At 36.2% G+C, this 24,338-nt stretch overlaps 1 protein-coding gene across 2 annotated transcripts in view; it reads right to left on the bottom strand.

The window, feature by feature from the left end:
• The window catches only part of Dpyd (dihydropyrimidine dehydrogenase), an 849,077-nt gene that overhangs the window by 617,576 nt on the left and 207,163 nt on the right, over positions 1–24,338 (bottom strand). The window contains exons 1-2 of one of the 2 annotated variants that reach the window (XM_052730492.1): positions 18,155–18,312; positions 63–87 (exon numbers count right to left, since the gene is read on the bottom strand). In XM_052730492.1, coding sequence (XP_052586452.1) covers positions 63–87; positions 18,155–18,210 — 81 coding nt within the window. In that variant the 5' untranslated portion in view covers positions 18,211–18,312. Of the gene's footprint in view, positions 1–62; positions 88–18,154; positions 18,317–24,338 lie in introns of those variants that run through there. The other variant, XM_052730491.1, reaches the window with a different exon arrangement.

Raw genomic sequence — 24,338 nt, 5'->3', positions numbered from 1 at the left:
AGATTAAAAGAATGCATGCAAAAATTTATACAACCTCAAACAAGAAAAGTGCCAACCCAAACCTGCTTCTCAGCATCAGTGAAGGAGCTGAAAAGTAAAGTAATAAAAAGCAAGGTTAAAAAAATTAAATAAGAAATTAAAAAAAAAAATGTCAATAAGCAAGAAGGTGAGCGGCTTCCTCCTAAAAGAAGTGACAGCAGTCGGGTGAGAGTAGATGAAATTCTAAATGGTCTTATTAAATAGGAAACACAGAGCCAAATACAGAGTTAAAAGCCCAAGAGATCTGAGCTCTAGCGAAGAGCCAAGACCACCTTATCTTGCCACTCCCTGCCGTCCTTCCCCTGAGAGAGAGACCTTCTTCCTGTGTGTCTTGTGTTTTATTGCTTTCCTGTTCTGCCTTCTCATTGGCTCAAAGCCAGCCACATGGTTTCTTCGTCACTGCCTGTCTATACAGACCTCCTGGTCTCTATGGTTGGTACTGGGATTAAAGACTCAAGGGTCACCACGCTTGTCTGTGTCCTTGACCACACAGAGACTCTGCCTGCCATGTGATCGGATTAAGGGCGTGGGCTACCATCACCTGACTTCTCTTCCTGGCTCGCAAATGACTTCTGATCTCCAGGAAAATTTTATTTATTAACGTACAAATAAAATCACATTTCAGCACAATTAAAATATTACCACAGGTGAGCATAAAATATTCTGGCCAATGGAAAATTCTAATATCTAAAATCATTTTAGGTGGTAAAAGTACTTTGAATATGAAAGTTAAATAAAATATTTTCTAAGAGACTTTTTAAGATATAATAGTAGTCAATAAAAATTATTTTTAAGAAGTTCAGGGAGGGAGATTTAGTTTTCTTCAGGGATAAGACACTGAAAGGTTGTCCATGCCCAAGTGATCAGGCCTATAAATATAAACATATGGGCCTATAGGCACACTGATTGGAATCAGAAGGATTTACACACACACACACACACACACACACACACACACACACACACACACAAAACTTTAATAATCACAGAAGGAAAGAGCACGAATTTAAAAGGAGAGGTCATGGAAGTGGGGGAGTTAGACATAGATATGATAAAAGTACCTTGTACTCATGTATGAGATTATCACAAAACAACCAATAAAATATACCTCAAGGAAAATTAACATTACATTGAAATTTTTAAATGTGTGGGTACAGGCAAGTTAAAATTGGTTGTAGAAAGTAATGATGTCTGTCCTATGAGATTTAAGTAATATACAAACTAAACTGTTTAACAGAGCCAGAGAGGCTAAATGCTTGCCATATTTCAGATACAACCATTATTTACATGGCCAATGTATTAACTATCACACTGTACCTAGTTCAGAGTGCATTTTCTATCCCTGCAGTAGCTACTAAACCACAGCTAAAGAATATGTAGGTAGCTAGTGGGGAGGTTTGATACTTATTATCTCATCTAAAGAAGAAATAAAGTTGAGAAATAATACAAATCAATACAGACGGTTAGGAGAGCAAAAAAAAAAAAAAAAAAAACCCAACAAATTGTTATGTGAAAAGTGTGGATAACATGAAGTAATTATCATATTGATAGGCTGAATGTAATAATTCAAAACACAATTTAAAAACTTAACCTTGCAAAGATCCACACATTAAATGTAAGTGACTGAAAGGTATGTGCTAACAATCAGAAGCCAGATGAAAGCTGTAAGGACCCCAATATCAGAGTTATCAGGCATTAAATAAAGGTGCATTTATGTCCAATAATATTTCATAGTAACAATTTCTGGCCATTCTGGATCTGTAGGCACTTAATCACATTTTATAGTATATAAAATGAACTTGACAGAAAGACTAAATTAGTTTAGGGATGTAGCTCAATGAGAGAGCACTCATCCTGTGTGTGTGTGTGTGTGTGTGTGTGTGTGTGTGTGTGTGTGTGTGTGTGTGTGTGTGTATGTGTGTGTGTGTGTGTGTGTATGTGTAAGAAAAACAGAGAGAGACAGAGACAGAGATAAAGAAAGAGAGCGACCACATGTGATTTATCATACATCTGTTCACCATTCTCTCTCCAAAATTTGACTACCAATAGAAGTAAGAAGTGACATTGGAATACATTCATACTACGGGCATATCATAATATTTAATCACCTGACAGGCTGTCTGTGTTTAATATAGAAAACATTTTTAAAAAAATGTTTCCTCTCTTGAGAAAATCCAGCCAATGATCAATATAAAGAAAGATTTTCCTGTGACTGTGGAATATAACTTTTGTATCTACCTGACCTCATTGTAGACATACCTCATCATACCAACATCTGGGTCTAAATTCTGCTACTGAAAATACACGAATCATTTTCAGACTCCTCCACATGAAAATAAAAGAGCATTAGCAACAAGGACTAGAAAACCTTCTTTCTCAGTCTGAGCCAAATGGTCCTCAGCATTTTGCCATTTGAATTCAAATTCTCCAAAGATTTTACCAGTAACAACTGTTTTCTTTCTTAAAATACAAAATTGTTAAGGACAAACATAACTTGGACTTCATCTTTTCATTTTTATGACTCTAATACATAAGTGTGTATTTTTTAAGTTTAAAATCCTTAGTTATGATTTTTGTTGAGTGTGTATTTCAGGGCGGGGCATGCATGTACCATGGAGCACAACATGCGAAGGGCAGAGAACTTTTGGGATTCAATATTTTGCTACCAGTATGTGAAACTTGGGAATCAGACTCAGGTGGTCAGGCTTGGCTGCAAGTGCACTTACAGGCTGAGTCTTCTTACCAGTCACATCGAACTGTTTCTTTTTGCGAATGAATTTTTAATTTTTTTGCAAAATGATTTCTTATTCTTGGCTATAATTTATAATTTAAAAAATTATAAATATACTTTCCAGTACTTTGGTGAACTGTTTAAAGAGTACAGATTTTCTTTCTTCTAGTATTTGCATTTAGCTCTCTCCTTCATCATGCATGTCCTAGGGATGTAGCACAGACCATCAGCATCCATAACAAGTACGTGTGTCTCCTGAGCCATCTGCTGACTCTCTGAATGAGGTTTTTGCTTTGTTTTGAACACATAATTTTATGTGTATGTGCCTAAAGTACTTAAGTGTACATGTGTTCAGGGAACCAAAGAGGAGAGAAAAGTAAAAATGTTTCCCTGGAACTGGAGTTACTGATGGTTGTAAGCTGCCATGTGGGTGCTGGGAACTGAACCCAGGTCCTCTGAAAGAGCTGTCAGTGCTCTGAAACACTAAGCCGTCCCTCCAGACACTTTCCTACTGTTTGAATCAATATTTATCTTTTCACTTTATTTCTTTCTAGAGAACATTAGCAGGAAATTAAGTCCCTATGATTGATTATTTTATGGAACATTAATAAAAATGTAGTTGGAATTTATTATATTTTCCAAAATTAATATTTTTAAATAATTTCTGCAAAAACCACATTTAAAACACACATTTAAAATTGATAGTGGAGAGATAGTTTATTTCATTTAGGAATTCAAATAAATGCATATTTGTTTCACATTCAGTTGGGTACTCTTAGCTTTATGAATTAATAATTATAAAATTTACTTTGCCATGTTGAAATATGGCCTTTGGAAATTAGCATTACATCTTAACAGACTTTAATAAAATATAAATTACTTTAAAATAATTATTTATTAGTGACTTTGTTGAGAGTAGAATAGTGTATTTGATGATTAAAGGATTCATTCTGTCCAAAAGTTTATTATGTGAAGCTAATATGTGGTAAACAACAACAAAAAAAATAGGACAGGGTTCACGGAATATCTTTCCTGTTGCATTCATTTAGAAGCAGAGAGAGAGAGAGAGAGAGAGAGAGAGAGAGAGAGAGAGAGAGAGAGAGAAGAAACCCATTTTAACTCTAAGAAATTAAGAATGTCCCCCCATGGTTTGTGGCTAATGGTATGCAAATACAGTAGTAGTTAATAGTTAATAGTATTCAATATGTGTATATTTTAGCCTAAGGATATTTTATTTTAATATTTAAGAATAAAACTTTGAATATTCCTTTCAAAACTATGAAGCATATGTATTGAGTCACAATATGTTTGGGGATCCTTGTTAGGGACTCAGCAGGTCAGAAGGAAAACAAGTGTTTACCCCTCATAGGCATACGAACCAAAATGTAAATGGTCAGCCCTTGATTTGTATAGCCTGAAACCTACCAATTCCACATGCAGTTGACACTCAACACAAGGCCCTGTTCAGAATATTAATTTATAAGTAACATCCTTGTCTGTTTTTTCCTGCTTTGTTTTGTTGTGTGCTTTGTAAGTTTATATTAAAGAGGCTTTTCTCTTTTAGCACCAACAGTGATGTAAAGAGTATGGTACTATAATCTGACTGCTTAGGTCAAACCTTGACTTCCAGCATTCCCTTGGTGCAGGGTATTAAAGAAATCCTTTAACATATTTCATTCTCTATCTATTTAATTTCTTTCTTTTTTTTTTTTTTGTTTGTTTTTTGAGACAGGGTTTCTCTGTGTAACTTTGCACCTTTCCTGGAACTCGCTTTGTAGACCAGGCTAGCCTTGAACTCACAGAGATCCGCCTGCCTCTGCCTCCCTAGTGCTGGGATTAAAGGCATGCGCCACCACCTCCCAGCTCTATTTAATTTCAAATGGAGTCAATAGTATCTCATGAGAGTATTATGAAGATTTAAAGAATTACTCTAATGCATATAACACTTTCAAAATGAGTTTGGTCACACAACAAAAAATGGTCACATTCTGAGATAGAGTATATTTAAACCCAAACTGCCCAACAAGGAAGCAGCTAACCACAATAATTATTAAAAGTCAAATTCATTAAAAGAATAGGTTTTGCCTAAGTCTGTAAGAAACCACAAAGTTACCTTACATTGGAAATGAATGAGTGTTGCTGTTGCAATTGCAAATGTAGTGTCAGTGTGCTGCCTTTTTTATTTCAGTAGTGTGTAATTTAAATGTGCCTCTACAAATGAGATGTAGACATCTAGTTTGCAATGTCATACAGTAGAGATTGGGGGATGTGATTAGGTGATGAGGGTTCTTGAAGGAGAAGGTTATTGGCACGCTGATGAATTGGATCATCCTTCATTAAAAATAAAATAAAAGCACCTTCCATATAGGAGGACACAAAGCAAACGCATCATCTAAGAATCAGAAAAATAGGCTCCCATCAGAAACCAACCAAGCACCTTGATCTAGGATTTAACACTGGAAAATCTGTTGTTTGCAACCTAACTGATTGATGGTACTGAAAAGACTGAGATACCAGGGTAATAAATGTGCTGGTGTCCAGCTGCGTCCATTTCCACTTCCCTGGTGGTGGATGATGGAAAGTGTCTCTCTCCTCTCTCCTTGCCAGCAGTGCATCTCTCTTAGAGAGATCTCAAGGACAGTTTATATTCATATTGTGAGTTTTAAGGATTCACAATGTCTGCAGAGATGGTTCAGTGGTTAAGAGTATTGGTTGCTCTTCCAGAGGAAGTGAGTTCAATTCTCAGTACCTACATGGTGGCTCTCAACCACCCATAATGGAATCTGGTGTGCAGACATACATGCAGACAATGCACCCATATACATAAAATGCATAAATAAGTATATATTTTGGAGGCAGAGCCAGGCGGATCTCTGTGAGTGTGAGGCCAGCCTGGTCTACAGAGTGAGATCCAGGACGGGCACCAAAATTACACATAGAAACTCTGTCCAAAATAAATAAATAAATAAATAAAAGGACTCACGATATATTTTGGATTAACAGTTGTTTATCAGATGTGTCCATTGCATTGTTAATATGACTTCACATTTTCAAGTTCTTGTCAAGCAAATATTTCCAAAGCTCACAAAGTTCAGATTCTCAATAATTTCTTTCTCAGATTGTACCTTTGACATTATATCAAAAAAAGTCATCGACAACAGTGAGGTTATCTTCTTCCTTACTTCCTTACCTGAATATCTTTTCACGTCTTATTGCATGATCTTACAAAGCTCTAGATCCTTGTTTCCACATCACTGTAGTTCTTGGACTATTTTAAGATTATTTCAGCATTATATCAGTATTACTTATCAAATATTCTTCAAGCCTGTGTTAATAATGTTTTATTTGCTGTGACAAAATACCCAAGAAACAGCTAAAATAAGGAGCATGTATATTGGCACATGGTTTCAGAGGTTGGGTAGCAGCCCATGGGCTTGTGGCTCTGTTCCTTCAGGACCTATTCATAGCAGAAAAAAAAAATCCTGGCAAATAAAATGTGGTGTAAAATCATGACTCAATATATGAATAAAGAGGCAGAGAAACAGAAGTCTCAGGAGAAGACACACCTTGTAAGTGACAATTTTCTTCAACTGGACCTCAACTGCTCCCAGCCCATTCATCAATGAACTCATCAATTAAACCCACTGATGAAGCTTATATTATAACAATCAAACCAAATGTCAATAATGCCACCAGATGGTATAAAACCCTCAACAAATCAGTGTTGGGGGAGATGGAAGTCCATTCTCCATATCCAAGCTGTAACAGTGTTATATTTTAACACTGTTGTAGAAAACAGTTTTTGAAAATTCTAGAAGGCTTGTTTATTACCTAGAGACTAAGCACCTTGATGTGTATTTCCTATATATTTTCACTTAATTCTTAATATATGACTGTGTCTCCCAAAAAGTTATTAAGAGAGTGACTTTCTTCCCAACCTTTAATTTCATGGTAAGAACAAGAGCTACCACAAGTAGGCACTCAACATGATTTTTAAGGAATTTAAACCTTTTGGGGCTACAATGATTGCTTCTACAAATCAGTAAGTCACAAAGGAAAATATCACTACTGCAGTGAAAAAGGAAAAATTTTACAGCAAATATTGTTTTGGGGGAGCAGTTTCAAATACATTTCCTGGCATAAACATTCTGTGATTTCTGGCCTTTCAACTATCTGGAAAGAACATTTGGTTCATCACTTCAGATTGCCTTTAGGAGCATTAGGAAATTTTCTCTATTTCATTATTTCAAAACAGGGAATAGAGTATCCTTATTTTATAAATGGGAAGAGTGACATGTGGTAAGAAGCCATGGACTTACTCCAAGCCACTTATATTGGAGAGAGAAATTATGCTTTTCTAGTCATTTTATACTACTCTATAAATTATACCACTCTATAAATGAAAAAGAGAAGACTATCTTAATGCCCCCAAATTAGAATTACATTCTAATTTGGGGGCAACTTATTTTCATCTGTTCTTTCTGAAAGGGTACATAATGAAAATACACATGGGTGTTCAATAGCTCTAATTGTTCTTCAAATATTTTATTTGTTCTTATTAACCAAACAGTAGCAGAAGTAGACCACAGGGAAATCCAAACAATTAAATAGCCTTATAAATTTCAGAACAAAATGGTTGAAAGATGAGTTATAATGGTGATTTGGACTCCACAATCTTCCCTGGAGACTCTATGTTTAGGAAATTTTTAATTCCATGACACTACAGAATAAGAATAAGTTTTGGAATTCTTGAGGCTGTGATGTTTCAATCAGTGCTTGTCTAAAAATAGCACATTTTAGTTTTCCTTTTGCTGGTTTTTAATTAATAGGATGGCAGTGTGGCTACAGTTTTACATTTGAATAAAACAAGATGGAAATGTTATTCAAAAATTCATTGCCTTAAATTGTAAGTCATTTAGAAGATTCTACATAACTTTCTCTATGACTTGCTTTCTTTTGTAAGTGATATCTAAGGAAATACTAAATAAAAACTCTTCAATGCATTCATCCTTTGAAAAGAAGTAAACTCGGACTGGCTGACAAGCAGTTTTCTCCACAGCAATTAAATCAAGAACATCAGAAGGACAACATGTGGTTTCCTGTGAACATTAGAAATGAGGAAAATTTCATGTGATGGGAATATTCGGTTATCAATGTCATTATTGTATTACTAACTATTCAATTTTATTTCATCAATTTAATGTTAAAATAAACCTTATAGAGAGATATCTTTGTTGTGGTAAATATAGGAGCCACTTTGAATTAGAATGATCCATTATATTTAATTTCTACTTCCATTAGAAAGTACTATTATGGTCCCTCTGACTTAGACACTGATATAAATAAAAACATTGAAACTCTAAGGAGAAGCTGTCTGGCTATCAGAATGTGCATACCTTATATGCAGAATTACTACAATGCAATCCATCTAGGGCAGGATTTGCAAATGGTACCTTTCAAGGATGTAGAATGTAAACCTACCTAAATGAGAGGAAAATTTGATACCTAAGCCATATCCTAAAATAAAAGGTACATATTATCTTGAAAAGTACTTACTTCACTCCTCTCCATATCAGCTCTATCACTAAATGAGTAAAACTTTCTTCAGTAATTTATTATGAGAATCAAATGAGTCATTGATGTAACTTCATAGGTTAATGATTTTTTTTCTTTATAATTCACTCTGACCATTTTGGTTATGGAGACTTCAACCTATAGCTACACTTTTTAATTAACAGTCCATGCTTTTATGGCTATAATTCAATATTAAATTTGAGACTTGAGACCGGACAATATAACTACATCATTCAATTTGATACCATACAATTTGAAAATATGTGTGTTGATACTTTGGTAAGCAATTTCACTCACACAAACAAAAAAATCAGATGTAGGTTCACAACAATCGATGTTCTATGCACTGATGTTTGCTTATGGTCTGAGTTTCACCAAAATTCTTTTTGAACAAATATTCATTTGTGGTTGTGTACATTGATGGAAAGGGGAGATATATGCATGCATGAAGGCAGGTGCCCATGGAGTTCAGGTCGCCTGGAGCTGGAGTTCCATGTAATTGTGAGCCACCTGATCTCTATGCTGGAAAATGAACTCAGAAACTCTGCAAGAACAATGCATGTTCTTAACCAGTGTGCCATCTCTCCAGCTCCCATATTTCTGAGTCAGTTGGTTTGGATGGATACCTTTTGGAACCTAGCTAAAATTTCATTTTTTTTTCAAATATGCTTCCTCTCTATGGTAGGCCATCTACTATATTTATTCCAACAGTACTCTATCCTTCCTTATCAGTACTTTACTGAATTTGCCATCTTCAGTTTCTTTCTATTTTGTCCATCATGATATCCTTATAAACCAAGTATATATTCTTGGACATAAGTTACCAGAATTTGACGTAAGATCCCAAAATCCATGCAGTTAGTGTTATTTTTTTGTCGGGGACAAGATGATAGAAAGTAGACTATGGTGATATTTTATTTGTGCTGAAATGTGATTTTATTTGTATGTTAATAAATAAGGTTGCCTGGGGATCAGAGCTAAGAGTAAGCCATTTAGCAGAAGTCCAGCGGTGGTGGCACACACCCTTAATCGGATCACATGGCAGGCAGAATCTCTGTGTGGTCAAGGATACAGCAAAGTGGTGACCCGAACCTTTAATCTCAGTATGAACCATAGAGACCTGGAGGTCTGTATAGACAGGCAGTGATGAGGAAGTCATGTGGTTGGGTTTAGAACCAATGAGAAGGCAGAACAGAAAGACAATAAAAAGATGGAACACAGGAAGAAGGTCTCTCTCTCTCAGGGGAAGGACGGCAGCAAGTGGTAAGATAAGGTGGTCTTAGCTCTTGGCTACTGCTCTTATCTCTGGGCTTTTAACTCTTTATTTGGCTATGTGTTTCTTATTTAATAAGACCGTTTAGAATTACATCTACAGTAGACACCAAATGCATTGAGATGAAGGACTGCAAAGGTGTTCCTTTATTCTATTCACATTCCAGGATGGCTCTGCATATACAAAATTTTCTATGAAAAATAATGATTAATAACAAGGCCAATGTTCTTTATAACCAAAAATAAGATGATAAAAAGCCAGTAATTGGAAGACATCTATAATAGGAATGGACTTGTAAATGATATGCCAGAGAATTCTACATTAAACTATTTTCAAAGATTTTATTTGTGAATCATCCTGTCATCTGATTGTATGTTCTGATTTGTTACTTTGTATAGTTTTATATTATTCCATACATCTGCCATCTTTCTACTTCTATATGCCCAAGATATAGTATCTATCTATCTATCTATCTATCTATCTATCTATCAATGTAGCCATCTGCTGTGGGATGGTCTGTATGTCAAATGTGTTGCTGATTGATCAATGAATAAATCACTGATTGGTCCGTGGCCAGGCAGGAAGTATAGGCGGGACAAGGAGGAGAATAGAGCTGGGAAGTGGAAGGCTGAGTCAGGAGACACTGCCAGCCGCCATGATGACAAGCCGCATGTGAAGTATCGGTAAGCCACAAGCCACGTGGCAAGGTATAGATTAATAGAAATGGATTAATTTAAGCTGTAAGAACAGTTAGCAAGAAGCCTGCCACGGCCATACAGTTTGTAACCAATATAAGTCTCTGTGTTTATTTGATCAGGTTTAAGCGGCTTGGGACTGGCGGGTGAGAGAGATTTGTCCTGACTGTGGGCCAGGCAGGAAAACATTAGCAACAAATGGCGCCCAATGTGGGGCAAGAGTTTCCACCTAAAACCAGAGAAAAAAGATTCTAAAACGGAGCTAAAAACAGCTTCCTAATTGTCTCTCTCAAATGAGAGGCAGCTGCTGGTTTGAGCTACTGGCGGGTTCCTAGCATGTGCGCTCGACCTGCCGTATGGCGGGAACGAGGCCTCAGCAAGTGGCACATTAAGCTCCATGGTGGATTTAGCCTTTGCTAGTACAAAACAAAAAAAGAGGTTTCTGGGCTACATGCTGCTTGGATAAAAGCACAGACCCACGATAGCTCCCAGAGCTGGTGGTAAAGTACCACCGCCATGTTGGGAAGCTGAGGTGGGCGGACCCAGCAGCCACAGTTGCTACAGTTTAAAGCAAGAGATTCACAGTAAGACAGATTCAGATGTAATAGTTTACAATGTGTGTAAAATATACGTAGGCTTGAAAGAGACAAAAAAGGTGATATATAAAGTTATAGAAACAAATACATAGTTTTAAAAAATAAAGTCTTTAAAGAGACAGTAAAATTAATATAAAAATAAGCCATGTAAAGATGAATATTACACAGAAAATCTGGATTGTGTTGTTTTGGGGATTTTTAACTGCAAAAAAACATTTGATTGTAAAAGCTGTTGAGTTATGCCAAAATGTATATTTTAAAGGTACCTTGACTTCAAAATTTGGATATAAGGATATGTTGCTTTGGAAAAGAGTCTCTGCTTTTGTTCCCACAGAAAGCCAGAGGCTATGGATTTGTTCCAGATTAAGATACATCAGGTTTGACAAGCAAGACCCCCTGAAAGGTCTCCGATGACTCCATGGCCCAGATGATCCAACATCCAGAATCCTTTCAAGGCAACTGGCTCAGACGATACAGCCTCACGGATTACTCCATGATCTTAAAATTTTCTCTGTTTCCCCAGAAGACACAGCGCCCCCCCCCCCTCCAGCAGGAAGTAGTAAAAAAAGCTACGCCCAAATTCCCAAATATACCAAGCTGACTTTGGAGATGTGTAAAGGTTAAAACCTTCCTTTTTAAGAAAAGAAAAGGGGAAGTGCTGTGGGATGGTCTGTATGTCAAATGTGTTGCTGATTGATCAATGAATAAATCACTGATTGGTCCGTGGCCAGGCAGGAAGTATAGGCGGGACAAGGAGGAGAATAGAACTGGGAAGTGGAAGGCTGAGTCAGGAGACACTGCCAGCCGCCATGATGACAAACAGCATGTGAAGTATCAGTAAGCCACAAGCCAAGTGGCAAGGTATAGATTAATAGAAATGGATTAATTTAAGCTGTAAGAACAGTTAGCAAGAAGCCTGCCACGGCCATACAGTTTGTAACCAATATAAGTCTCTGTGTTTATTTGATCGGGTTTAAGCGGCTTGGGACTGGCGGGTGAGAGAGATTTGTCCTGACTGTGGGCCAGGCAGGAAAACATTAGCAACAGCCATCCATCTCCTTTCTGTTCAAAACATTTCTCATTAGCATAGCATTTTCCTGTAAAAGTGGAGCCTCAATGTTAACTCAAGCTAGCTTCAAAATCATGGTCCTTCTGCATCTGTGTCATCAGTATTGAGATTACAGATGGCTAGACTTCTTGCCTGGCTAGACTTCTCTAACGAAATTAAATTTTTTATTCAAATGATCCTTATTAATTTTGCATAAGGTTATGCTGTGATGTGTATATAAACTTATGAGTATTATATCTTTAATAAGATTTTTTATCTTCACCTTTCATCAATAATATTATTTTATACATTATATAAATCTGTATGTCAATGTTAATTTTAACACATCAAAATGAGCTATTCACTATCTTACAGTCAATCTTTATATTCAACATATTTTTTGATGGTTCTTTGTCTTTCCTTCAATTTATTTCCATCACCTTAAAGAAAGACCCTTAGCAGTCCTTCAAAATGGTGAAATGTCAAAATGCCTTCAAAATGATATGCTAGACAAATACTTTTATCATGGCACGGCAGAAGCAAATTCCTCTGCTGACAGGTGCATGCCCAACACTCAGGCTATATGGCCCTATGCGATTCTTTACCCAGTTCTATTTAAGTAGACAGTTTTATATACTAGTTGCACCTAATTCTCAGTTATTCTTTTTACTTATTTCCCTTCATTGATCTTTTAAAATGGAGTCTTGCTTTGTCTCTCATGCTAACCTCAAACTCACAAGAACCCTCCAGCCTTAGCCTCCAAAGAGCTGGGATTACAGACAAGTAAAGGCATGCCTGGTCAATTCATAAAACTTTCTAATAGGGATAAGTGAGTCTGGTTCTCTACCATGTCTGATGCTTTTGTAACTTAGACCAATGCCAGATATCTGCCTCAGCATCTCTGGGTTCTTATATGAGACTAGTATAGAGTAACTCAAGTTCTTAAAGCTGAATGCTTCTATACCATTTCTGGCTCCAAGTCACATTCCTATGCCTTTTAACTTCTGCTTTGTATTTTGTGTGTATATATATATATATATATATATATATATATATATATATATATATATATTCATTAATTTTGTTGCTATCCTTCAGTGTAAAATGAATGGTCTGAATTTAATTCATAGTGCGTCTGTCACAAACAATTCATGTTGATATCATATCTTTGTTCTACACAATATCAATAATCATCTAATATACCTATGGAAACATAGACTCCTTTTAAGTAGTTAATAGTCAATCCAACTAAAATTCATAAATTTAAAACATAAGTACTCTTAAAGAGTGTGTCTACACTTCAACTTATAAAAATACAGTTAGAAATAAAGCAAATATTTTTAATCATGCAATTCTGGCCAGCTATAATGTCATTGGACCCCAAGTCATACTACCTTACTTTATATTTTGAACCTCTGAATTCTAACATACCACTTTACAACAAACTGAATATTATACTGGAACTCAGGCAGCCTTATCCATTCCTAGAGCTTTGCCATTAATTGTCATTTAGGCATTGGATATTTTTTAGATTTCCAAAGGATTTAGGTGAAGAATGTTACACATGTAGTGGTATCTGTCATAACATCAGTCCATTCTAGTGATCATTGCATTAAAAGGAACAAATGCAAGTGAATTCCTAACAGATAGTACTGTATTTAGAGTCCAGAAAGCTCCATTTCACTAGATCCAAATTTATTGATTGCACTATTGCCCACTATTTCCATCTCTATCTTATTTTTCCTAGAAATAATTCACCTTGTGTGCATATGTTATTAGAAGAGTTCACAGCTATTGATCACACTATTTAAAATAGATACAGTACAGAGGAATTTGATTAAAAGTAATGCAAGTTTGTGATAACAAGACAAGTGTGCGATCATATTAATTTAACAAATATCCTTTATCCCAAAGCCTATTTGTAAATTATCTGACCAAAGTATTGGTCATTAGCATTAGCTATTATCTCTGATCATAATAATGTATCTTAGTTTTAAGTTAGATCCATGAACTAGTATGTTTTATTCCTTAGTTTCACTAACTACATCATCAGTGTGCTAAATGTGCTCATGAGTTTACTCAGCTATCACAAAATCAGTCTTCAGGCTTTTAAATGAAAATAAAATGATAGGAAAACCAGAGGTTTGGCACCCCTCATTACATAAGGCTCATGCCAAGTTTATGCATTGTAATTTTATGAAAAAAAGTGTAATTTTTAAAATAAGACACCCAATTTTTGTATTTTCCCAAGCTCTACAAATCTTAGATTCTCCCTGAATGAGGAATGATACTTACATGGTCAATAGGAAAGCTTTTTAATAACATACAAAAAATATGCCTTAGAAAGGAAAATGACTTGAATTTATGTATCGGTCTTCTTGGAAGAATTTTAATTTTAATGTGATCACTACTTATCTAGCAGAAGATGAAGGAGTTGTGAGGTATGGTGACTGGGACAGGTGAGGTTTCTATCCTGAGACACGAGGCTATGTAAGTGCTGATCGACTCTGGATCCAGAAAACCTGGATTAAAATAAAGCCTGTCATCAACTAGAAATGTTTCCCAGAGTAGATGAGAGATTGCAAAATACTGGAAAGAATACAAAGCTCTAGCTTTCCTAGACAGGTTTACAGTTGTGGAAGTTAGTTATGTCTATGGAGTCTTTTGTTAGTTATGTATAGAAGGAAAATAGCGTGAACTTTGAGGTGATTTCAGGGCTTATTCACCACTACGCAACACTGCATCAGTGAATTTATTTAATATTAACTATTATTTCAATCACTTTGGCCAACTAAATGGCATGGCTTGTTAGTTACCCACATTTTGAAGCCTGATATCACAAAATAAATGTACTGCCATAGGAGCACTGTATCTGGAGTTTCCCCATTTATTCTTTCCACTAACATGGTCTAATTACCTACCATGAAAGTAACACAAAGCTTTGAAAGTTAAATTATTAGCCTCAGAATCCTAGTGGAATGTATAGCTCTGCATCACTTCACCCCAAAATAGCAATTATTTTCAGTCATTTATTCCTGTAACACTACCATGTTTCTATGGACCTAGAGCTTGTATAGTTTGTGGTTGCTGTTGTGGAATAAACACATAATATATTTGGTTTATAATTAAACTTTGTTTACGCACAGAAATTTATAAATTGCCGTGAACTTGATTACACCCACACGAAACCAATACTGCCAAAAGATTTTATAGAGCCTATGTTGTTAAAGAATTCTAGTATGATTATGAGGCCATCTGCCTTCTTCAGAGTAAGAACTCATTCTGCAGTTTTCTCATCACACGGATGCACAAAGGTATCTGGAGTAGGTCAAGTCATCATACTGCAGATGCAAAAACAGAAAAGAGTTGAAGAGAAATTAAAACAAAGGACCACATATCAGAAGCTGGCTTCCTGCTCCTCATGGAGGCTTAGGTAGGTGTGAATTATTCCCTTTCCTAATTACACACCTATGTGTGAACAAAGAGGCAGAGCATACAGATTCTGCCAGTAACAGAAGACTAGAGACTTGATATTTTTAAAAATCATTTCTAAGTTACAGGAAAAACAATTCTAAAAAAATGTTCTTTTTCTGTTTAGTTTGCTTTCCTAACCTTTGCTTAATTTGGTAGAGAAATATTGATTTGTATGTCTTTAAAGGTCAAAAATCAATCATTGTTTATCAATCAAAATGCAAAATCATTTGCGTCATGTTCCATTTGAGTTAAATCTCATGTCAATAGTTTAGTCATTGGAAAAAAGAATATTTTGCCCTTTGCATACTTTTTACAATTATTCACAGAGCTGATGTTTTCTTCTGCAACTTTGTGACAACTCAAAAGGTGGCTCCATTTACATGTAACAAGTCTTTCTCTGTTCTGCCAGCCAGCTCCCAATAATGATATGGAGACTTCTTAATAATTATGAAAGCTATGTCTATAGCTTAGACTTGTTCCTAACTTGCTTTTATAACTTAAATTAACACATTTATCTTAATCTACATTCTATCATGTAGTATTACCTCTCTTCTATCTTGCACCTCCTATATCCTCTCAGTTTCTCCTGATAACTCCTGCCCCTGTATTCCTCCTCCTCTTCCTGTCTTTCCCCAGAAATGGCACCTATACCTCCTGAGTAGCAATTGTCTATTTAGCCCTTTATTAAACCAATCACAGCAATATATCTTCACATGGCATACAAATATCCCACAACATTTAAGTAAACCCCATTTGATATAATAAATACAGGACTTAATAAAACTGTTCATTGTAAAAAAGATGAATGAGGAGCCCTTATATGTAGTACTCATCACATTATTTGTATCTATTAATTGATTATGAAATACAGTTTTTATGAAATAAAATAGAATGGCACATCTTTTTTAAGTTTTCTTTATTCGCTTCAGATGAATTTATAGGCACTCCTTGTTTGTGCTCAATTCTTTATTAGGTTGGACTTACAAGGAGCCCACACGTGTGTACACTTGATTTTTATTGAATTTCTGATGACTTCTGTATAGCAAGGAGGACAATATAATTCTTACAAATAAATACTCTATGAAGTAGGAGCTTATTAAAGCCAAGTAAGAGTAGAAAGTCATTCACCTATTCATTCATATTCTCTCTTCTTCCTCCCTCCATCCATCTATAGCTACCTGTCTATCTATCTATCTATCTATCTATCTATCTATCTATCTATCTATCTGTCTATCTCTGTGCCTGTCTCCCCTCACTCTCTCTCTCTTTCTCTCTGTCTGTTTCTCTCTCTCCCTCTCCTCCATTTCCTCCCTCCCTCTTCTTCCCTCCTTCCATTCCTCTTTCTCTCTAACTCTTCATTCCCCTCTCACTTTTCTCTACATCTCTCTGCCTCTATATCCTTGTCACATTTATGTCTAGATCCCTGACAAACTACTGCTAACAAATCATTTTGTTTAGGAATGTCCATTCAGCTCATGTACATACTGTATGGGTCTTCATTTGCTATGATGCATTTTGAGCAAGCTTATCCTGGCTTAGTGTCAAAGCAATGGGCTCCCCAAAGAAATATGGAGAGGAATCCAAGTGAATCTCCTCCATCAACTAAGGATTTTCCCAGGTTGTAGAGATTATTCCTTGCAGTGGTCAGGTAAGCCTAATGCAGTTTTTAATTTGGTAAGAAAAGAAATTAAATCCAAGAATTTATTGCATCAACTCACAACCTCAAATTGTTTCCATTTTCTTATTCCCAGGGGTCTTTCCTCAGAATTAACCTGTCAGAAAGCAGGAAGGGAATAACACTGATTTATTACTAAAGGCAAAGAGTGACTTAAGCTTGAGGGATATTATGGGAAAGGCTCTAAAGGGAAAGAATACATTGTGTTTAAGTTGACACAACCAGAGAGGTAAGTCATTAACTAAAAGTCCGACATAGACAGACATTTAATTTAGTCTTCTAGCCAACTAGTCCCTCAAGATTATAAAATCTTACTGTAACCTCCCAATAAGCTGATCATTTAAATGATACATGAGAATTGACTTGCTAGTTCACGTCAAACAGGAGACCCCAGAGAGCATAAAGATGTCCCAGAGAATCAGTCATTTACAAAGGATTTATAAAAGAGAATGCCAGGACCAAAGTTTATGTGACAAATGACAAAAAGCCACCTTTCATTTCATTAAACATTTTCTGTTCAAATAACAAAGTAGCTTTCAATCTATAAGCTCACATAATCTAATTATATTCTTAATGTTGTTAAAGAATATTATTCCATTTCAGGGTTTTTTGAAAATTCCCTAACCTCTATCACTCAAAGAACAGTATGAAGTACTGCTGAAATATATTTCTAGGCATAAAGATCAAAGTGAGTTCCAAGGGAAATTATCAGTTAAGGAATATAGCCTTTTTTTCCTAATAGGGTCTCCACGCTACACTTCAATGTAAAGTTAATGAACAAATTCTATTTCTAGATCATCCAATTTAGATATTTTTGGTCTAAGTTATTTTAATAACCTGCTGGGATTACAACTAATTTGACATATGGTTTTATAAACTTTCATTTTTATAGCCAAGTTTTGTATAAAGATACTGATTTCAAACAACACATTTGTAACACACACACACACACATTGAGTATCAACACAAACCAAGGATTTTAATTATTTTACGAGCTTCTGGCTTTGTAGTAGGAGAGAAAAAATAATGCAAGTGTATCTGTTACATACCTCAGTAGCAAATTGCTGCAGCCCACCAATATTAATTGGTCCTTCTTCTGCAGCATGCAAGTTGCATCCTCCCACACAGAGGTCAGAGGTTGGACAAACCATTCCACAAGTAAGACCAAGAGGATTGTCAGAAAAAATCAGCTTGGCTGCTCCATAGTAGTTCTACAGAGATAAAATAAAACCAAAATTTGTATTATGGCATAGTGTACCTGAAATACCCAATTGTGGTGTTTTAATTCTTCTGGTAAGTAACTGCATTAAAACTCAAGATGTTGAGATGTAAATGAGATGTATATGCTGCAACACTGTTCATCACCAGGAATACCAGTCACACAGGGAATTTTATACATGTGTATTCATAAAAGAGTAGTTGTTCAGCTTCAGAAATTTATCATTTAAAAGACCACTGTTCACAATACATAATAGTGATATCTTTCTTTATGTTTTTTTTTTTTTTTTTTTTTTTTTTTTGGTTTTTCGAGACAGGGTTTCTCTGTGTAGCTTTGCGCCTTTTCCTGGAACTCACTTGGTAGCCCAGGCTGGCCTCGAACTCACAGAGATCCGCCTGGCTCTGCCTCCCGAGTGCTGGGATTAAAGGCGTGCGCCACCACCACCCGGCCTCTTTCTTTATGTTTTTAACCAAGGTAATTTAGGAGCACTGTTAAACAAGCTTTAAAAATATATATGTATAACTCTTAAGACAATAGCAAAAACAAAAGTTATATTCGAAAAGCTTCCATACGGCTAAATATAAAAGAATTAGAATTGTCCCACCCAGTACTGTTTCAAGACACTCTGTTGATTAATTTTCTTCAATTGCATCCTCTAAGCAAAGATTAAGATAGGTACTTAATACAGGGACTCCTGGACTAGGCCTCAATCACTTCATCACCTCACTCATTCCCCCACATTTAAAGTTTGTTTGTAAAATAGCTTATAATTTTTCTTATTATCAATAATTTCATAACCTAATTTGTTCAAGAATTAATTAATCTGAATTATGAACTAAAATTTAAAAAGAATTTTTTTTTTTAATTTCTGTAAACTAGGACAGTCAAGAAGAGCCTAAGGAGACATAACACATAAACAAAATATAGTGTCTTGAAGGGAGTCCTGCAAAGGACAAGGGACATCAGGACAAGGAGATTTAAATAAAGTGGAGATTTTCATTAGAATGAAATTGATATTGGGTTTCATGGTCATAATAAATGTGATATTCTTTTTTTAGTGTTTTATTTTTTTATTTTTACATTTTTTTTCTTATTTTGCAATACAGTTCAGTTCTACATATCAGCCACGGATTCCCTTGTTCTCCCCCCTCCCGCCCCCCTCACCTTCCCCCCAGCCCACCCCCTATTCCCACCTCCTCCAGGGCAAATGTGATATTCTTATGTGCACGTGTACACACACACACACACACACACACACACACACACACACACACACAGTGAATAGGGGAGCTATGTGCAGATCCAGGTCATTCCTCTTGTGGTAGTGTCAGTTTTGCTGTTTAGTATATTTAGTATTTCCCCAGCACTTTGGCAATCCTTGATTCCTTCTGATCTCCACTAATACCTCACAATGGAACATGTCCAGAACTCACTCCAAAATATTCTAGACATGTTAACAGACAAAAATAAATACCTGGCAGTTAAGTGAAAATGTAAACTAAAGAAACAGGTCATCAGTAAGTTGAAGAGAAAAGAACAACTAAGCTAATGTTGATAGCAATTCAAGGAAAGAGAAGGAAACTAGTCAAAATGATTAAAGTTATCACCACAATGCGTAGATCACTCTACTATAAAAGAAAAAAGTTATCATTTAGAAGCAAATGAAACAAAATAAGTTAGTTTATGGTTTTAACAGCATTCATGATGGTTTAAAAATATTTGCCTAATTTCATGTCTCCTCAGAAAAGCTGTGTCTAATACATAAAAAGGGCTAATCAATATATATTTTCTAGACATATACTATTAATATTATATGAAAATCAGATCATAACTAAGGAACACAAGGAATACAAATCAAGTAACTGGCTGACCAATATCAACTAGCAGATGAGTAGTTAAGACAGGATTCATTCTAAAGTGTACAAAATGTCATGTCAATGCAACAATTTCAGTAGAACACAGTTCTTGATTTATACATACAACACACACACACACACACACACACACACACACACACACACACACACACACACACCTCATTGGACATTGTAAAACACCATCCCCTATGTTCACCATCTTTGAATACCACTAGGTGATTTTGTGCATAGCTTCTTTGGTAATGGTCTTTTCATCGGGAAATTTCATTAAAGTAGAAATTGTTTCTTAGCCATGACAGTTGAACCGCAGCATAAAGAGGAAATGGAAAATAAATAGAATTTTATGAAAATAAAAAACCTCAGGGCTTAAAAGGACACACAAGAAAGAGAAAAGACACAAAATATTTGAAGACCATTGTAAGACATCTCTATCTAGAGTATGTTAACATGATAGCTCATGGTGGGAGAGAATTACAACCAAAGCATTCAAAATTGCTGTGGGTAAATATTTGAATTAGTTAGCAGTAGGCACTGGAGTTATGACTTGGCAATTTGGCTTGTTCTTGATGTAGGAAAAGATGTCCAGAAGATACATTTGAAAGTTGTGCTTACGCTAGATTGTGGAGAACCCTGGCTGCCAATATACAGGTGTAGATTTTTAATTTAAGTTTTTAAATTAAGAAGTTTTGTTTTGTTTTTGTTTTTTGAGACAGGGTCTCTCTATATAGTACTGGCTGTCCTGGAACTCCATATGTAGACCATTATGGTTTTGAACTCACAGAGGTCTACCTGCATCTGCCTCCTGAGTGCTGGGATTAAAGGTGTGCAACACCATGTCCAGCTTAATTGAAGCATTTTAAATGGAAGGATTCAAGTGCTAAAAGACTGAATAAGAAGATTACTATGCAGATGTCATGAAAATTCTCAGAGAAATGATGTGTCAGGGAGATCACAGAACCAGCCTAGGAAAAGGAAAGTATGTATTAGAATTAGAAAGTATGTATTAGATACCAGGAAGATGTATCTTAAATGGGTGGTGCATTAGCAGGGTGGTGGTGATGCATATCTTTAGCCCCAATCACTCTGAAGAAAGAAGCAGGTGGATCTCTGAGTTCAGGGTTAGCCTGGTATACAGAAGGAGAGTTTCAGGACAACCAGGGCTACACAGAAAAACCCTGTCTTGAAAAACATAACAAACAAATAAAAAAGGGTTGGTACACAAGCTGAAACATGAAGTCACCTTGCAAGTTACCTTCTTGGGAAACTCTCAAGATGCCCAGGTCCCTCCAGTGTTTGTGGATCTGAATATTCACAGCAGAGCCACTCAGAATCCTTTCAAGAATGGGATACTTTTTCTTAGTCCATTCTTGAATTTCAAATGGCAAAAAGACAATTAAGAATTGCTCAGCATCCTTAGTCATCAGGGAGATGCAAATCAAAATGATTCTGAGATACCATCTTACACCTGTCAGAATGGCTAAGATCAAAAACACTGATGACAGCCTTTGTTGGAAAGGATGTGATCAAGGGGGACACTCCTCCACTGTTGGTGGGAGTGCAAACTGGTACAGCCACTTTGGAAATCAATATGGCAGTTTCTCAGAAAATTGGCAATCATCTACCTCGAGACCCAGCTATACCACTCTTGGGCATATACCCAAAGATTGTTCATTCATACCACAAGGACAGATGCTCAACTATGTTCATAGCAGCATTATCCATAATAGCCAGAACCTGGAAACAGCCTAGATGCAGCCAAACACCAGGCAGAGCTCCAGGAGTTCAGTCAAAGAGAAGAGGGATTCCATGAGAAGTGTATCAGGATCATGATGGGGAAACCTGCAGAGATGACCAAACCAAACTAATAGAAACTCACAGAAGTTGGATCAATGGCTGTGGAGCCTGCGTGGGTCTGGACTAGGTCCTCTGCATGGCAAGACAGTTATGTAGCTTGATCTGCTTGGGGAGCCCCTGGGTGGTAGGATCAGAATCCATCCCTGCCTAGGGCATGAGTAGGCTTTTTGGAACCCACTACCTGTGATGGGAAACCTCATGCAGCCTTGAGGCAGGGGGAAAGGCTTGGACTTACCTCTACTGGATGAGCCTCCACATGGGAGGCCTTGCCTTCTTGTGGAGGGGAGTAGGGAGTGGGTTGGGAGGGGGAGGCTGGGGGGCAGGAAGAGGGAAAAGGGGGATCTTTGATTGGTCTGCAAAATGAATGAAAATTTTTTCTTAATTAAAAAAAAAAAGAACAAGACACCTTCTCAACTCTTCCCAGAAAGCCACAGAATCAATATCAATTCTGTCGCTCCAGCAAGGGAGATAATTCTAAAGTCCTCTTTCTACACAAGAGATTTGCCTCTTGAACCTTTTAAAGGTAAAGACTAGAAAATTTAAATTGAGAAGGTACTTCATAGACACCCAGGTAGGCTTCTACTTGAAGGTAAACTTATTCCATCAGTTATAGCATTTCAGTGTTGTTATCCTCATGTAGAGGCTGTGTTAGGAGGGATGCAAGAAAATTTATTCTCTTTAGGTCCAGTCATTTTTTAAATATATATACAATGAGAACTTGATTATTTTGATGCTTTTTGTTGCTGTTACTAGTTTTTTGTTTGGTTTGGTTTGGTATGGTTTTTGTTTTTTTGGTTTCTGTGTTTTGCTTTTATTTTGTGTTTTTATAATGTGTATTCTGTAGAGCCCAAGATGCCTGGCTCCTTCTATGATCAAAACTCTGAGTGAAATATGATGGCTTTTTTCAAATCAATCCCAAAGTTTACCAGTGTGTCTCTCTATTTTTTTTTTCAGGTATAAAGTATCAGTTTGTACCCAAGCATTTTAATGGCACATTCTTCAGCACAATATGTGCCATTTAGTTAATTTTAAGATAATTGTAACTTTAATATCTTAGTTTTCGCTTTAAAATTATAGTTCAAAATTACATTGGTGCCATTCCTCTACAATTTAATGATTTTTAAATTCATTATCACAAACGGCAAAGCTTGTCAAACCTGCTCTCCTGTCATATGGTATAACTAATTTAACAAATAGTCCTACCATATTCAGGCCTTCCTATCACTACAAGATTATCAATACAGCTGGTGGATTTATTTTAAAGTGTTCTTCCATTTTCCAATGACAGTTTTCACAGATGGAAGCATCATTCCAAGATAAACTCCAATCTGTTGCATTTAAAAAATACTTGTGCTAAACCTTAGTAAGTTTGCATGTGTGAGAAGGCGGGGGGGGGCTTTAACTATCTAAGAATGAATGCATGGATGCACATTAATGGCTTTAGTAATACATGCTGGAGACAGGGGTACCAGGGTAACTTTGTATGAAGCTGTCATCATCCCTCAATGTTTAGCTTGTGGGTCTCAGACATTTGGCAAAGCAGTTGAGACATATATTATGCACAGAACACACAAAAAGCCCTGGCTCTGGAACCAACATGATAAGAGCACACAGAGATTCTTCATTTAGAGCCAGTTGTGGTGGTACATGACTGCAATTCCAGCCGCTCGGAGGCTGCGGCAGGACTGTGAGTGGAAAGCCAGAATGGGCTACCTACTGAAATCTTGTTAAACATAAAGAAATAAAAGAAACAAAACCTTGCTCTCATGATATGTTTTTGTAGGGTCAAAGGGTTGAATAGGATACGACAGTCCTATCTTCATAGATAGGCTAAATTTTGGTAAATTTTATACAATTTAACTAGATATTTGAGGAACACAAATTTAGTGAAATGTTCTGAGTTAAATCTAAAGTGTAAAGAACTTAACATGCTGTTCTTGTGGAATTTTGTTTTCTGTCTATAAGTTGTTAATAAACACACACACACACACACACACACACACACACACACACACACACACACAAACCCCACACAGTTATACATGCACAAAAACAAAAACATATACACATTTTCACATGGGCACATATACACAGAGTTATACAAACACAGTTATACATAATTACACATATACATACACAAAGTTACACATACAGGGATAGATATTTAGATACTCCTGGATTTGAGTGCTACCACACAAGGGCCTTTTCATTGGGAAATACGTAATAATGTATATAATCATCTGTAGTAGAATATTATTTTAACTATGTAAACATGTGTTGCAT

Source organism: Peromyscus californicus, unplaced genomic scaffold (assembly GCF_007827085.1).
Source record: "Peromyscus californicus insignis strain IS unplaced genomic scaffold, ASM782708v3 Scaffold_9__1_contigs__length_137607984, whole genome shotgun sequence".
NCBI lineage: Eukaryota > Metazoa > Chordata > Mammalia > Rodentia > Cricetidae > Peromyscus > Peromyscus californicus.
The sequence above is the reverse complement of the archived record's forward strand: the minus strand, read 5'-3'. Positions and strand labels throughout refer to the sequence as shown.